The 16014-nt window shown below is 46.8% G+C and overlaps 1 protein-coding gene across 1 annotated transcript in view; it reads left to right on the forward strand.

The window, feature by feature from the left end:
- CDH13 (cadherin 13) overlaps positions 1-16014 on the forward strand; it is a 1034982-nt gene that overhangs the window by 782259 nt on the left and 236709 nt on the right. Inside the window, exon 7 of the mRNA XM_039227348.1 lies at positions 6779-6957. Coding sequence (XP_039083279.1) covers positions 6779-6957 — 179 coding nt within the window. The remainder of the gene's footprint in view (positions 1-6778; positions 6958-16014) is intronic.

The raw sequence follows: 16014 nt of genomic DNA on the forward strand, positions 1-16014 counted from the left end.
CACTTGATGACGTCCACCATCTCTGATCATCTTGGGTTTTGGATTCAGCCTCTCCCTGGAAAATGTGCTGTTGCCCAAGCCGGGCTCTCAGAAATGTCCCTGTCTCAATATACTACTTGCTTATGGGAATATGGTTTTTAAAAAAAAGGAGTCCGATAATTTTGATCACGTGAAGGAGGTGTTTGGGGATGAGGTCAAAGAAATTTCAAGAACAGAATCATTGTGTTGCCTGTGGCACGGAGTGAGCTGTATTTTAGAGCCCTCCCCTCCCATCTGAGGCTGGCTGCCCTTTCATAGATTTTGAAAGCAGCCCCTCACCTTGGGGTCTCCTCACCATTCCTCACAGGTGCGCAAAGTCACCGGGAAGCGAAACTTTGAACACCAGCATTTAAGGTCGTAACACCAGGTGGCACTTTCTGTAATCAGAGACATGCGGCCAAGAGGAAGGGACTATGTGACCAAACCAAAACTATCATAATTGTTTATCAGCCTGTCGTGTTGGCGGCCATGTCCTTCAATCAAAGAAAATGACAGGCCGACTTGAGACTTTCAACTAACAGCCTATAATTCTTTTATTTGCTTTTGAGGGGCCGTAGCTAGTTCATCTGGGAGTGACAGGGCGATTATCATTTATTTTGACACTCAGGAGAATATTATGATGGGGGAGAAGGCAGAAATGTGTTTCAGAGACCCACACGGGTGTCTATCATATAATTATCTTTTCTCTGCCATCGGGAAACAGACACAGGCATGAGATAAGCCTGGATGGCAAAGCCTCTGGGCTGATGGAAGTGAGTGAACCCTTCTGGGAGTCCAGGGTGTGGGCTCAGGCAAAGGGTAAGGCACGGATGCCCGCCATGGGCACTGTAACAGCTCTCCTGGCATCTACCTGCTGCGTCAGCCTGCTGAATCCAGTTCCAACAAGGGCCTCCAAGGACCCCAAAAAAATATTCAGAGGTGGTAGTGAAGCATGCCTGGTTGTGAAAAATGTGCAAGCAATGTTGTCCACTCTTCTCAGTAACAAGTTCTTCATGGTTTTTGGTTATTGTGAAATAAGACAAAGCTTGAGTGAATTGCAAGAATGCGATTCTCCACAGCTTTAATAGAGGACCTCTTGCGTGTCAGACACTGAGCTCATGAGCTGTGAACAGTCTGTTCCCTCCAAGGGCTCAAGTCTAGGACCAGGTGGCTGATCACAGAAAGACACTCTTAAAGGGAAGAAGCTTCGTCAACAGAGAAGTTAGGGAAGTGCTGCAGATTTGGTTCTCTCTTGGAGATTGATGCTACAGGTTTGCTGATTAAAGACAGGAGACGTCTTTAATGAAGATAGAAACTTGCTTCACGGTGGTGATTGCGTATTTCCCAAGTCGGTTTCTCTGCTGAGCTCATGAAACCAAAGTTCCTTGGATACAGTCCAGGAAATGCTGGTTTATCCAGCCATGGAAGAACCTGGAAGTATGAAAATCATTATAGGGCCCCCAGGGGAGGGGCTAGAAAGAGCAGGGTGTTGGGCCCAGTGGATGGACTGGGACTCAGGATAGAACCTTGAGTCCAGAGGAAAACTAGAGCATTGCAACATTGTAGCAGGATCCTCACATAGAGAGTCATGACACTGAGGCTTTTCTTTCCAGGAAGCAACCTTATATGTGCTGACGCCGCTCAGTTGGGTTCGTACCTGAAGAACTGAGCCCCGAACACCACAAGGCATTGTTTTTATGTATTTTATATTTCTTTGTCTTCCATATATGGTAACAGACAAACACATAGTCTGATTAAGTGGTCTCAAGTTATACGTTCTGAGGGATGTTGTCACCTATGCGTATAGCCAGGTTGTCTTGAGGGGTTTTTTTTCTTTCTTTAGGGAGGGGACCCTACCACAGCATAGCCTACAGAATGTGTGTCTGAGTGTGCGTGTGTGTGGACACGTGTGCACGTGTCTGTGTTAGTATAAAGCTGTGATTTTCACGGTAGAAGCCCAGATCGGCAAACTAAGACCACAGACAGGGTGGAAGGGAGAAGGTGAGGCAGGGCGACTCAGGGATGATGGGCAGCTGGGCTCACCGCGGCAGGTACCGGGTTCTGTGGATGGCTCCGTGGTCTGAGGCTGTCGCCTACACCACCATGATGCCTCAGAACCCGGGGCAGGTTGGGTAAGAAAAGGCATCCTCCTCAGAACACTAATGTATTACACCAAGTTCTTTAATACAGTATCCCATACTACCCTTATGGAGCCCAAAGAGGAAAGTGTTTCTAATATCCTCCTGTTGCAACTGGAGAAACTGAGGCTTGGGTAGGTCTGAATAACTTGCCTGTGTTCACACAGCAAGACCTGAACCTAAACATCACCGCAAGGTCATCTTCTTCAATGCTACAAATGTACTGATGTGACTTAGACATTATTCAGTCTCCATGGAGGTGGGCCGCAGACATAAATCCTGTTCTGTACCCATGTCGGGGCTGGGACGAAGGCAGTGCGTAAGATCAACTTCACTTGCTCCCCAATGATTCGTACAAGAAAAAGCACTTTTGAGGTAACTTGGGAGCATCCCAGTATAGCCTTGTGTTATGTTATTAAATCTGTAACGATAACCACCAAAAAAGGCATCATCAGTGAATTTCCTGGTGAAAATTGAAAATTCATGAGCCTCAAGGTCTTTGTTCCTTCCCCTCATCCTTTTAGGGGGAGCCATGCCACATGCAAGCCTTGACGGCTTCACTTTTATGCATGATTTTCCTTGTTCATCTTGGACTTCGATTAAAAGCAGATTAAATAGGGCAAAGACCCCATCACTCAAGCATTCATTAGACATTAACAGAGTGCAAGGCGCTGGGTCATACATACTTAACCAGAGACAATTTCCTGTGGAATTGATAGCGTTGAGGCCTCCTTCATGCCTCTGGCCACAAGGAACTCACCGAGCATGTCCGTGGCGAGATTATAGGCCTGAGGGCTGCCTCTGGTTTCTGAAGCCATCCTGGTGAAAGTATCATGTTCTCCTAGACCAGGGAGGCAAGTAAGAGTCACCCTTCTAGACAGGGAATGGCTGTCTGGACCGCCAGGTTAAGAAAAAGACCCTGATTCTATTGTGTGTGTCAGTGGGAAACAAAGTGCCAAACTGTTTGCTAGTATTTTCCGAAGGCAAAGGGCAAGATAAGGTAGGGGCACAAGCCAAGAATTATTTCACACATATATATTTTTTATACATATATATATAAATTATATATAATATATACATAATTTATATATATATTTCTTATATATATAATTTATATATATAAATTTATTAAATGTTTACTTATTTTTGAGAGAGAGACAGAGCATGAGCGAGAGAGGGGCAGAGAGAGAGGGAGACACAAAATCCAAAGCAGGCTCCAGGCTCTGAGCTGTCAGCACAGAGCCAGAGGGTGGGGCTCGAACCCACGAACCGTGAGATCATGACCTGAGCCAAAGTCAGACACTTAACTGACTGAGCCCCCCAGACGCCCCCAAGAATGATCTCTTCTTGCCCTGGACCCTGAAGTTTGCCTTGCGACAATTTCACAAAGAAACAAAGAAGGAGCACTGGGTATTATATGGAAACCAACTTGACAGTAAACTATTAAAAAAGAAAGAAACAAGGAAACAAAGAGGGGCAAAGAAACATTGTAGAATAGAAAATGTGCCTGATGTATCCAGCCTAATGACAGCACTGAGACTGCTCTAGAAATCCATCCAGCCTTATGGTGATCAGATCCCCTTGTTTGCCTGATCAATCAGAGCTAATGGCTGCTAATCTGTTTCCGATTGCGAGAAAAAGTAAAGTACTTTGGATGGTTTGAGAAGCACTGTTATAGATGGAAAAGGAGTAAAAAGATGGCAGCTAAGCCAGATGAATTTCATGTTTGCTTTAAGGTTCGATATTTTCCACATGTGAATACTTCTGCGGGGTACTACTGGACTGGACTGCTTTCATCTCTTACCCGTTAGTTCACATTTTGTGGGTCCAGAAGGGGTCAGAATCCACAGGTGGGCCCTATATTCTTAGAAGAGTAGACTGCAATGAAAAATTATAGTTGGGCAGGTCGCCCTGAGCCAGATACATGGCTTGCAATTGTCAAGACCCTCAGGCAAATATGCCTGATTCTGTTCTACCCCATGCTTCTTTTGGGCTTGTGAAATCAATACAAGGAAACCTTACTAAAGTGGGGCTGGCAAGGGGAAGTTTGGAAAGGCGAGCACACCGCTCCATGTCAATTACAGGAGAATTGTCAATTACAGACACAACAGAAGAACCCTCAACAAGAAAGAATTATCAATTACAGGTCCCCACAGGGAAGGATGCACATTGCATCTAGCACAAGAAATCGACCACCCCTACAACTCAGCCAATGAGTAACTGTCATCACTTTGAACTCTTGCTTTTCTCCAGTGGACTTTCCTTCAAAACAACCCCTCCCCAACTTCTTACTTCTTGATAAAATAACATCATTCCCCTTTGTTTGTTGGACTTGCCGATGGCTTTGTAGTAGTTTGCGGGTCCAGAATTGCAATTCTCTGCTATTCCTGAATAACCTATTTTGCTAGTAAAATACTGGCTATTTTATTTTTAGATTAACAGTATTTATAATTATGATCCTTTTACATTAACATTTAATCACAAAAGTAATGCATTCTCCTTGTAAAAAATGATCAAAACATTATAGGTTGGGCCAAAATCTTAACCTCCTCCTCACCATCCTTAATCCCAATCCCCCTTGTACTTTCTCATATATAACCCCTGTTGGGAAGGAAAATTCTTTCTCTGGCCTTCAAGGTTCTTCTGGCTGGTCTAAGAATCAAATTGACATGAGACAGATAAACCGGAGAAAATGAAACAAAAGTTTAACAACCTGTATACCTCCTATGTACATGGGAGAGACAGGCAAATGGAATAATTTCCTGAAATGCCTGAAGCCATAACCTTAAATACCATCTTCAGCTACAGATGGGGAGAAGTGGGGGGAGGGGCGAGTTATGGGAGGTGACCAGGAAAAAATACAATCAGTGAGGGTAGAATTGTTATGCAGATTTTAGTCCCTACCTGCTCCATTGATAACAGTTTCTCAAGATTTAGACTTATCCTTCTCATCCTGGTACAGTGAGGGTAACACCCTTATAAATGAAGATTTCCCTTACAGATGGAAATGTTCCTTACAAGAGGTGTAACTTCTTGATTTTCAGAACTTCTCTTGTGTCTGCAGCTTCTTAAAAATAACCAGCTTAAAATAATCTATATGCCAAAGAGGCATATCTTGGAGTGGCAAAATTTGCTCCCCTTCACCAATGTGAAGTCCACTTTCATAGACCTTCTATGCTTTTATGGGCATAAACTGTATCTGCAAAATATATTTATAACATATTGTGGCATTTTCTGTGTGGAAGTGGGTCCACAAAAATGATGCCGTACTGTGAGTAACATTCTTCAACCTGATCATTTCACATGGTACTCTATCTTGGACAGCCTTCCATGTTAGAACACATTAGACCTATAACCTTTTTCTGCCTGCTACAAAATTTTTCATAGTGTGGGGAATCCCCTCATTTTAGCACATCCTCTGTTGTGTGGACAGTTAGGTTGTTTCCAAATCTTTCACAGTGATGGATAATCCTGTGGTGCATATCCTTGCAAGAACCTTTGTTGATACATCCAGGTGTTTTTTTTTTTAAGTTTACTTATTTATTTTGAGAGAGAGAGCATGTGAGAGAGGAACGAACAGAGAGAAAGGGAGAGAGAGAATCCCAAGCAGGCTTCATGCTTTTAGCACACAGCCTGACACAGGGCTTGATCCCACAAACCGTGAGATCATGACCTGAGCTGAAATCAAAAGTCAGACGCTTACCCAGCTGAGCCACCCAGGTGCCCCACATGCAAGTATTTCTTGGCAGTAGATGCCAAATGGGTAAACGTATTTTTTTTTTTTACTAGTTGCTACTCAAATGTCCTCCAAAGTAGCTGACACCAATTCTTCATATTAGCTGTGTGTGAGCAAGACCCAGTATCTGACACCCTAATCAACCTTTGACATAGGCAAATAGTCCACATCGCCTTCAGATCCATATCGTCTGTGTATCTGAAGTCCTTCCGACAGTGGCTGCCACACGATGGGGGCTCAAATGACGTTTGTTCACATTCCCTTTTACTGGAACCCCCCCTTTCCCCATTGTGGACTCCCTCCTTCACGTTGCTTACTCACTCCTTAGGTGCCTGCACTGGCATCTTTCCTGAGCCCCAGGTCAGATGAAGTTCTTCTCTTATGTATTCATAATGTTGCCTCTCAATGCATTTGTGATGGTTCGTTGTTTTTTTTTTTAATCTGCTGTCGCTCTTCCTAATCTCTGACCTGCTGGACACAGGAGAATGCCTTTTCTCACCTCTGTTTCCTCATCACGCAGCCTGGAGCCCCACATGTAATAGGCATCCACTAAGAGCTTTGAAAATAAAGGCCATTGTCATGCAGCCACATTCACAATTGAATGAAAGCCTGTGAAAATAAACAGCATATCCACAGGAGGGAAAATGAAGCTGTCAATCTGCTGAACGGCAAAGATTTCTTTTCTTTATTTCAGGTCTTTTAATGTGATGGAGAGAGAGTCAGAGAACAGCAAAAATATAACATGGTTTTGGAAATGCTTTCCTTTTTAATTTGGAAAGTGGCTGGTGCATCAGTCCGTGGCCATTGCTGGGGGGAGGGGGGGGAGTCTCTGCCCATCACCGTCCCCTGGGTGACCGTCTCCTGCCCATCTCTCCTGCCCCCTTAGGGACCACAGTGATGCGGATGACAGCCTTTGATGCGGACGACCCGGCCACAGATAATGCCCTCCTGCGGTACAATATCCGTCAGCAGACGCCTGACAAGCCGTCGCCAAACATGTTCTACATTGATCCTGAAAAGGGGGACATCGTCACTGTCGTGTCACCTGCCTTGCTGGACCGAGAGGTGAGCTGAAAGGCACACATCTTTTCCATTGAGAATCGAATGCAGCTCTCACAGGAGGGGTGGCGTGGGGCTTCCGGCAAAGGCACTTTACGTGGAGAGGTGGAAAGGAGGCGTTTACACGTGGTTGGGTGGGGGAATCCAGAAGGGGAACTTGGATATCTTGTGAGCCAAAAACACACACTCTTAAAGGCCGCACGCATCCTTCGGAATTATTTGTATTCGTTCTACTCAGTGCCTCAGTTTCCTCGCCAAGCACTTACCTATGAGCCCTCATGATGAGACTCTATCCTTACCCGTCTTCCAAAGGGAGGGGACGGGAGGGGATGGGACGAAGGAAGGAAGGGCAGGCAGGGAGGTAGGGGACAGACAAACAGGTGGCTTTGTTCCAGATCACAAAGTTGGATGGCTTGGACTTCTCTTCTTTCCCGAGCCCTCTGCTGCGTGCGTCGCCATGTTCCCCCAGAACCCCTCTCTCCTGCTTCACCCTTAGGCCGTCACTGGGACCCCTCACCCATCATGTAGGTCAGATGTCACACACAGGTGACCCAGGGACCTCAGCCAGTCCGCACCCTCGCTCTTTGGTTTTACCGAGGATGCTTTCAGGTTTGCACATTAGTGGCCACGTCAAAATACTTAGACCTCATTTTTTTGAACTTTCCAGCTTCCAGCCTTCCTGAAAATCAATTCCCAGAAATCTGAGGCCCAATTTCCACATGCTGGCAGTCGGTGGCATCAGATGTGACAGTCAGATCAAGCTGGCGGTTGCGGTCCCATGTACGTGGGGCATGGGCTCCTGCCCAGTTCATGTCCCCCAACGTGTGCCCCTCGGTCCCCCCTCCAGAGCTGCATGTCCCTCTGCAGCTCCCCACGGCCTCCTCTCAGTAGGAGCGACTCCTGGTCCTTCAAACACAGCATAGTAAACCAACTTAGGGCCTCCCCTCTGCCCCTCACCGCCTCCGCCCACCTCAGAGCTGCTCCCATCCTGGAATTCTTTGTTCCCAACATGGCATCATCCCATGGAAATGACTCCCGGGGTCACCCTTGACCTTCCACAAGCACCACCTGCCCCAAGGAAACTGCTGGGTTTCCCTAATGGGCTCTGCATTTTCCTCTCATCTCTTGGATGAAACAAACCCTTGGGTTAGAAATGTCTTCTCTCTGCTTCTCCACGCTGTAGCTTCTGCCAGGAATCAGGCTAAGGGTGACAGCCTTTAAGAAGTTGTTCTTCCTGGGGGCTCCCTAAGTCAGCTAAGCATCCAGCTTCCGCTCAGGTTCTGAACTCCCCGTTTGTGGGTTCCGGCCCCTCGAAGGGCTCTGCACTGGCAGCATGGAGCCTGCTTGGGCGTCTCTGCCCCTCCCCCACTTGGGCTCCCTCTCAAAAATAAACAACCACACACCACAACAAGCCGTTCCTCCTGAGGCTTCCTGAGACCCAAGTCTTCCACCGCCTTCCTGTTCCTCCCGCCTCTGGCTGCAGGTACCTGTAGTCGTTACCTGGCCTTTGCTGTGTGCTCCTTTAAGCACCATATGTCTCCTTAAAGAATATCCCCCTCCCGGGGCGCCTGGGGGGCTCGGTTGGTTGAGCTTCCAGCTTAGGCTCAGGTCATGATCTCATGGCTCATGGATTTGGACCCCACGTCAAGCTCTGTGCTGACAGCTTGGAGCCTGGAGCCTGCTTCGGATTCTGTGTCTCCCTCTCTCTGCCCACTCCACACCTCCCCCATCTCTCTCAAAAATAAATATTTAAAAAACAATTTTAAAAAAATGTCCCCCTCCTGGGGTACCTGAGTGGCCTAGTCACTTAAGCATAGGACTCTTGATTTCAGCTCAGGTCATGATCTCACAGTTCATGGGTTTGAGCCCCACATCCGGCTATGCGCCGATAGCTCAGAGCCTCTTTAAGATTCTCCGTCTCTCTCTCTCTCTCTCTCTCTCTCTCTCTCTCCCCCTCTCCCCCCTTCTCTCTTTGCCCCTCTGCCCTCCCCTACTCTCTCACCCTCTACATAAACAAACAAACTTAAAAAGAATAGCGCTTCCTCTGGGTCTAGAGGAGCACTGCCCAACACAGTAACCACTAGTCATGGGCAGGTTTTTTTTTTTTCTTAATTTCCATTAATTGAAATGAAAATGTAAAAATGCATCAGCCAGGACAGATATGGAATCTTGTCACCATCACAGAAAGTTCTGGTGGGCAATGCCAGCCTCGACTGTAGACTTAACGGAGAGCAGGCACTGCGACCTTGTGCGTGTCCGCAGCCCCACCGCCCTAAGCATGGTGGGAGCTTTGCTAACAGTCTTCATTATACGCCTTTGGGGTACAGGCAAGAATGTGTCGGAAAGGAAGGGTTTGCACTTCAGTAGCTGGAAGGGAGGGGGGAACAAGATCTTCCTGGAAACCATGGCTGTCACTTGGAGAATGTAATTGTTCCTAGTTAAAACTAGGAAAGCAGGAGAAAAGGGAACGTTCGGGGTCCTTCTCCTTCATTCTGTCTCCCATTCTCTTTCCAGCCCTCCTTGTTTTTATGACTGCTCGATGCTTTATTATCTTCTTTGGAGGCAAGGAATGACTTTCCACCTGTGTCTATTCCCCGCACAGCATGTACGTGCACGCGCATGTGGACACACACACCGGCTTTCCCATAACCCCTAATTCTCCCAAAGGTACTTGCAAATTTTCACAAGGCTAAGATGAAATGCAGTGATTTCTCCAGCTCAGCGTCTTTTTCCTGACAGAAAGCATTTTGCAAGTCTCTATTTATAAACCAAAGTGCTAATACAGTGGATTATTCCATTTTTAACATTTATTTGGGGGACAGATGTGTTTTAAGCTCATGATCTCTCCATTTGGGTTCTTGTTAACTTGCAATAAGTATGTAATGATGCGAGTTGAATGAAGCGTTTCCAGCCACAATACATAAACGCCCCCCTCAAAGATAAACACAATCTCACTGAAATTGGAAAATCAATGAAAATGAATGAAGAGTGTCACTTCTCTGTGAGGGTTTCCAGAGTTCACTGCTGACCCAGGCAGTATGCATGCAGCCTGAAGGAAAGAAATGTCCCTGAATGTAGGCAAGCCTTGACAATTTACCATTGCTGCGGTAAGCTTCTCCTCGGCGAGGCTGCTGAAAGGGTAAACCGCGACTCCACGTGACTTATCTTTAAAGGGACAGGACTTGCACATCAGACTTCCAAGCTCACTGCTCCTTTCCTAAGATCACATGCCTACGACGGGCTCCCCCAGCATGCTCGAGAATCATCTGTCATTATTTCTGGAGAACTTCTCAGTACGTGTCCTCTCTCGGGTGTGGTTTTAAAGTCTGCCCCTGGACCATCTGAGCAGAACATTTCCAACATTTATGTGCTGGGGTCCCTGGGCAGCTCAGTTGGTTAAGCATCCGACTCTTGATTTTGGCTCAGGTCATGCTCTCCCAGGCCCCAAGTTCGAGCCCGTCATCAGGCTTTGCACTGACAGCGCAGATCCTGCCTAGGAGTTTTCCTCTCTCTCTGCCTTTCTCCTGCCTGTGCTCTCCCTGTCTCTCAAAATAAATAAATAAAAACTTAAAAAAAATTTTTAAATGAAAACGTTTATGCACTATCCATTTCTTTTTTTTTTTTAATTTATTTTTGAGAGAGAGAGAGAGACTGCGTGAACAGAGGAGGGTCAGAGAGAGAGACACACACACAGAATCCAAAGCAGGCTCCAGGCTCTGAGCTGTCAGCACAGAGCCCGACGCAGGGCTCCAACCCACCAACTGTGAGATCATGACCTGAGCCGAAGTCAGATGCTTAACTGGCTGAGCCCCCCAGGGGCCCCTGCACTATTCATTTCTAAGAAAATATTCCACTGAGACCCCTGCAGTATGGTGAGTGTAAACAGACAGGTCGGGGACTTGTAGGGCCAGGGCCCCTGAGTCCGTACAAGTGGTTTGCTCCAGCTTGGCCCCACCTGGTTGGGCTTGGAGGCTCTGGAAGCCAGCTGGCTGACGTAGTGAGCTCAGTTGATACAGGGGAAATTTCTCCCTTTGCTTTTGCGTTTAGTACCTTTCCTTTATGAGCCCCACCCCAAGGAGGGCCCTGGCAAGGGACGTAAGACTTCAGGGAGGCACTGTTTCCTTTCAACCTGCCTTTCCCCTGTTTGCTTTGTCACAAAGCGTGTCGATGAGGGTAGCCGAGGATGCCGGTAAATGATCTTTAACGTCACCATCTCGGTCGTTGCCTTTCCTTCCCCCGCAAGGCCCCTCAGGATGCCTCCAGCGGGGCCAACTGAGTCAAGCGCCCTCACTGATCTGCTCCCACCCATGCTCCGAGGAGAAAAGGGATTGTGCCCATCTTTGGTACAGTCCTAGCCTTTGGCACGTGACGGATGCCCAGCAAATATTTTTGAGCAGTAAAAGGAAGGAAGGGTGGGAGGGAGAGAAGTAGGCTCGGGATGAGTAGCATCTCCGTGCAGACTGCCGTCTGCCAGGCTCCTTGTCTTTCATTTCCCTGGCACTCGGCGCGGGGTGGCCTCTGGGCTCGCCGTGCATGCGCAGAGCTGGGAGTGAGGCCACCTGTTGCTCGCCTGCTTTGGGTCAGCTGGAAATGCTAGAAGGCAGCTCACCCACTGTCTCCGTCTTCCGAGGACCCATAACTGACCCCCTTCTTTTCCTCCTAACCGTGATGGGCAGGTGACTTGGCTTTCCATTCGACGGGCCCCTGTTGCTGAGTAGATGCAATTGGACTTGATGGGTTTGTTCCTCTTGGTCCCCAAATGGCGGCAAGTGGCGTCAACTAGGACAGAGTTTCTCACACATTGCTGAGGAGCCTTAGAAATCTCAGTGCTCCAGGGGCACCTGACCAGCTCAGTCATTGAGTGTCTGACTCCCGATTTTGGCTCCGGTCATAATCCCAGGGTCATGGGATCGAGCCCCAGGTCTGGCTCTGTGCTGAAGCCCACATAAGATTCTCACTCTTTCCCTCTGCGCCTCCCCCCACCCACTCATCTCCCTGAAGTAAAATAAAATAATTTTTAAAATTTTTTAAAAAGAAATCTCAGTGTTCCAGCAGCTCCCGGAGCCACCAACTCTGAGTCTCAGGTGGGAGCACAGCCATGAGTGGTTTAAAGTGATCCGGATGCACACCAAGTCGAAGAGTCGCTGCCTTTGGAGACCATGTTTCTGTGTGTTTGCGACTCAGAGGCGGGACCTGACCCCATCGTGTATTTCATACTCACCTAGGTGAGCACATTCGTTTTCCTGGATGGCTGTGACGATGTACCACAAGCCAGGTAGCTTAAAACAACACAGATTTATTCTCTCACAGCTCTGGAGGCCAGAAGTCTGAAACCAGGGTGTTGGTCAGGCCAGGCGCCCTTTGAAGTCTCCAGGGGAAGATCCCTCCTGCTTCTTCCAGCTTCCGGCCGTTCCGAGCCATCCTTAGCGTTCCTGGGCTGTAACACACCCTTCCAATCCCCACCTTCATCTCCCTTGTCCTTCCTCTGACCCTGTGCGTTCACGTGGTCTTCCCTCTGTGCACACCTCTGTCTCCTTAGAAGACACCAGTTATAAGGACTGGATTAGGATCCTCCCCTCACGACCTCATCTTTACTTATATTTGCAAAGACCCTATTTCCACGTAAGATCATGTTCAAGGTATGAGGGGTTAGGACTTAAACATATCTTTTTAGGGGGCACAATCCAACCCACAACAGTGTGTTAATTGGCCTCTCCTTGCCACAGCTATTCATCAGTGAAGTGGGAATAATCGCACCTACCTCACATGAGTTGGTGAGGATCAGATGTGCTAAAATACGTAAAGCATGGTGTCTGTTCTCGATACAAGCTATCCTAAGTATCATTATTAGCTGTCCTAGTAAATTGTAAAAGTGGGTAGTGAGTTCCCCGTTGCAGGATGTGTTCAGAGAGACTGCCCTTGGTAGGACATAACAGAAGGGATTCAGTTAGTCAGTAAAGGTAGATCCTTAATGTCTTTTCCAACCTTGAGACTACAGTTATTGAAAACACTTATTGAATATCTTCAAGGTACAGTTTGCCTTGCAGAAAGCTGCCTGGGAGACTCAATTTCCTACCTGGCCAGCTGGGTGACCTTGGGCAAATCATTTAACCTCCCTGAGCCCCTTTCCTCATCAGTAATGACTATGAAAATGACATCTGCACCAACTCGAGCACTTCTTCGAGACGTGCGTAACTTCCTCTAGTTTTGCAAACAGCAAAGCCCTATACGAACACAGTTACTTACCATTTGTCACACTTCCTACAGCTGCTGCTAACCCAGTCTCCAGTTCCCACGAGCTCCCGCTGAGACCTTGACTTTGTTTCTTCCCACGTGTTGTCAACACAAAAGACTCTTTGCAAACTGTGCAGGCCAGATTTGCTGCGTTCAGGGAGTCAGACCTCTTCACTTTCCCTGATGCTGGGCTGGGTTCTGTTGCAAGTCCTCAGATTCCCAGCTGAAGTGTGAGAGTGGCTGGAGTGACCATGCATTGCCCTTCCATTTTGATAAGCTCAGTGTTAATAGGCATCAACTTTTACTTGGAAACATGGTACATTTTCCAGTACATGCTCTTCTGTTTACTGTTTCTGAAACCATATGGGAACATAAGAAAAGAAGAAAGGAATATAAGAATGAGGAAAGATATCTTGGATCTTTGTCCATCTCTGTATTCTCATTGTCAAACTTAAGGGCCAGATCAATAATAGGCCCTCAGCAAAGATTTGTTGGATGAATGGATGCATGCATGCATGGATGGATGGATGGATGGATGGATGGATGGGTGGATGGATAAGGATGGATGGAGGGTGGATAGATGAGTGATGGATGGATGGATGGATGGCCTATGTTCCTTCAGTTTGTATTTATAAGTAAATAGTTTACAGATGATCTTAGAATTTACTGCAAGATCCACCTCCCTAGCATGGGTATACAAACGGAGGAAATGATTTTCTTTTAGTTGAGAGCTTAGTCTTGCCCTTGCGTAATCATCCAGTAATCTAATTTATTCCCCTTCCACCTACCTTGTGTCAGGACTGCACTGGGCTCTAAGAAATACCTTGGCGAATAGGATGCGCATGAGGATTGGTGTCTCTTGCTTAAATGTTTGGGGAAACGTTCAGAGAAAATAAGAGCCATATATCCTACTAAATGAAATTGGGATCATCTGGGGCACTGTTTTATTCTTTTCCATAACCATACTCAGCCCCTCATTCTGACAGCTCTGTCTATGTTTTTAAACTATGTCTGGCTGCACTACAAAATAAAATCAGATAAAGGTCCCTAACGTTTGATAAATGGTTTATTTAGTTGATCATCTTGGCTGGGAGACTGAAATTCATCAGCCGAAACCTGCCAACTTTTCTGAACACAGCCACAATTTGAAACCACTCAGAGTAGCTAATGGTCAGTTTGGGGGCTTTGTTTTTCGTTTTGGTTTCCTCCGCCTCCTTCTCCCTCTTCTCCCCATCTACTTCCTCCTGCCCCTCCCCCCCCTCCTTTTTTGGCTTCTCCTCCTTTTTTTTTTTTTTTTTAACAAATAGGGACATTTGCCTCAAGAGGCCCTTAAAATTCGATCTCAACACTTGCACTGTGAGAATATCATTAGCCTTTTTAAGGGGGTTGAGCATTTTTCCATCTTTATTTGAATTCGCCTTCAACTAACTATGTATTATTCTCCAGATAATCTAGGGGAACTGGGAGCCACCCGTAAGAATGTACGTCCAGTAAGAGATATTAAGCCTGTGAATGTAATTTATTTTCTATGTTCATATGGTAAAGGACTTTCTGAAACTTTATAATGCCCCCCGTTTTGAGGCCAAATGGGAAGACAGACAATTTCCTTCCTTCTTTGCATCATAAGTGTCACATTAAGACTTATGTTTAGATCTACATGCATGTATTTGCTGAGTCGGGAGTCCTTATGTCAGAGAAAACTGACGAAGGTTGGGGAGAGCATCGCATGGAAAATAGTCAATGAAATGGGGCGTGTGGCTGCACGTCTGAGGAGAAATATGTGTTGAGTCCACATGATCCAAGTTAAAATATTGTCACGTAGGCCACATCTCCAGAAATGTAGTAAAGAAATCTGTGAAAATGATGATATCAAGTCAAGCTGCCCCAAAATAAAGGAATAATCCTAAGGGGTAGCATTTTCTCCCTTGCCTTGAATGAAACTAAAAAGAAATAGCCGTCACACTCTCAGGGAAATAAATGTTTTCAGGCCGCTCTGATCTCATGCTAATACTTTTCTCATTATCATCATGTTTAAAACATTGGCAGTAATTATACACAATTCAGTCACGCTGTCAGGAATATTCTCTTTCTTTATTTCGGTGGGCGGGACCAGAATTATTTAGATAGCAGCATCCTCCCCATTTCTGTGAGCTATTTACTCATAAATATTTTTGTTGGTATAATTTTCTCTCATGTTTTTTTTAATCACTTGCTGCTGAGAAAATGGGGGGGGGAGTAGATGTAAATAAATTGTCTTATTTTTAAAATAACACATTATCCTTGCAAATGAAACACAGATGGTGAACCACCCTATGTGAATCACACTTGCTCTGTCGTGTCAGCAAATAAAGTGGAAGGGGATGTCCACGAGGCATGATGCTAACTGAGCCGTGGGGTCTGGGATGCAGTTGCGAGCCAGCCGGCATCTTGCTGTGGGGTTGGCAGTGGGGTTGGAGATGGGGAGGCGGCACCCTCCCCTGTGGTCTCCCGCACTTGCCCGCTCTGGAGAAATTCTAGCAGGGGACCGTGGCGAGTCTCCACTGTGTTGGTGCCCACAGGCATTCCCCCCATCCTCCAAGGTTGGCCCATCAAGCCAGGAAAGCAAGGGGGGTCTCTGGTCACCTGGCTGAAACCTGGTCTGAGCCAGTGGTCACAGCTATGGGAGCCGGCTTCAGACTCCATGGATTCGTAGCTACTTGCACCTCTTACCAGCTGTGAGAAGCAGGGGTCAGTCAGCCTCTCCAAGCCTTGGCTCTTCATCCGCTACATAGGAGGATGATCATAGTCTCCACCTCATAGGTTTATCAGGAAGATGAAACAAGAGAGGCA

This window comes from Hyaena hyaena, unplaced genomic scaffold (genome assembly GCF_003009895.1).
Source record: "Hyaena hyaena isolate Hyena2069 unplaced genomic scaffold, ASM300989v1 scaffold_1, whole genome shotgun sequence".
NCBI classification, from domain to species: domain Eukaryota; kingdom Metazoa; phylum Chordata; class Mammalia; order Carnivora; family Hyaenidae; genus Hyaena; species Hyaena hyaena.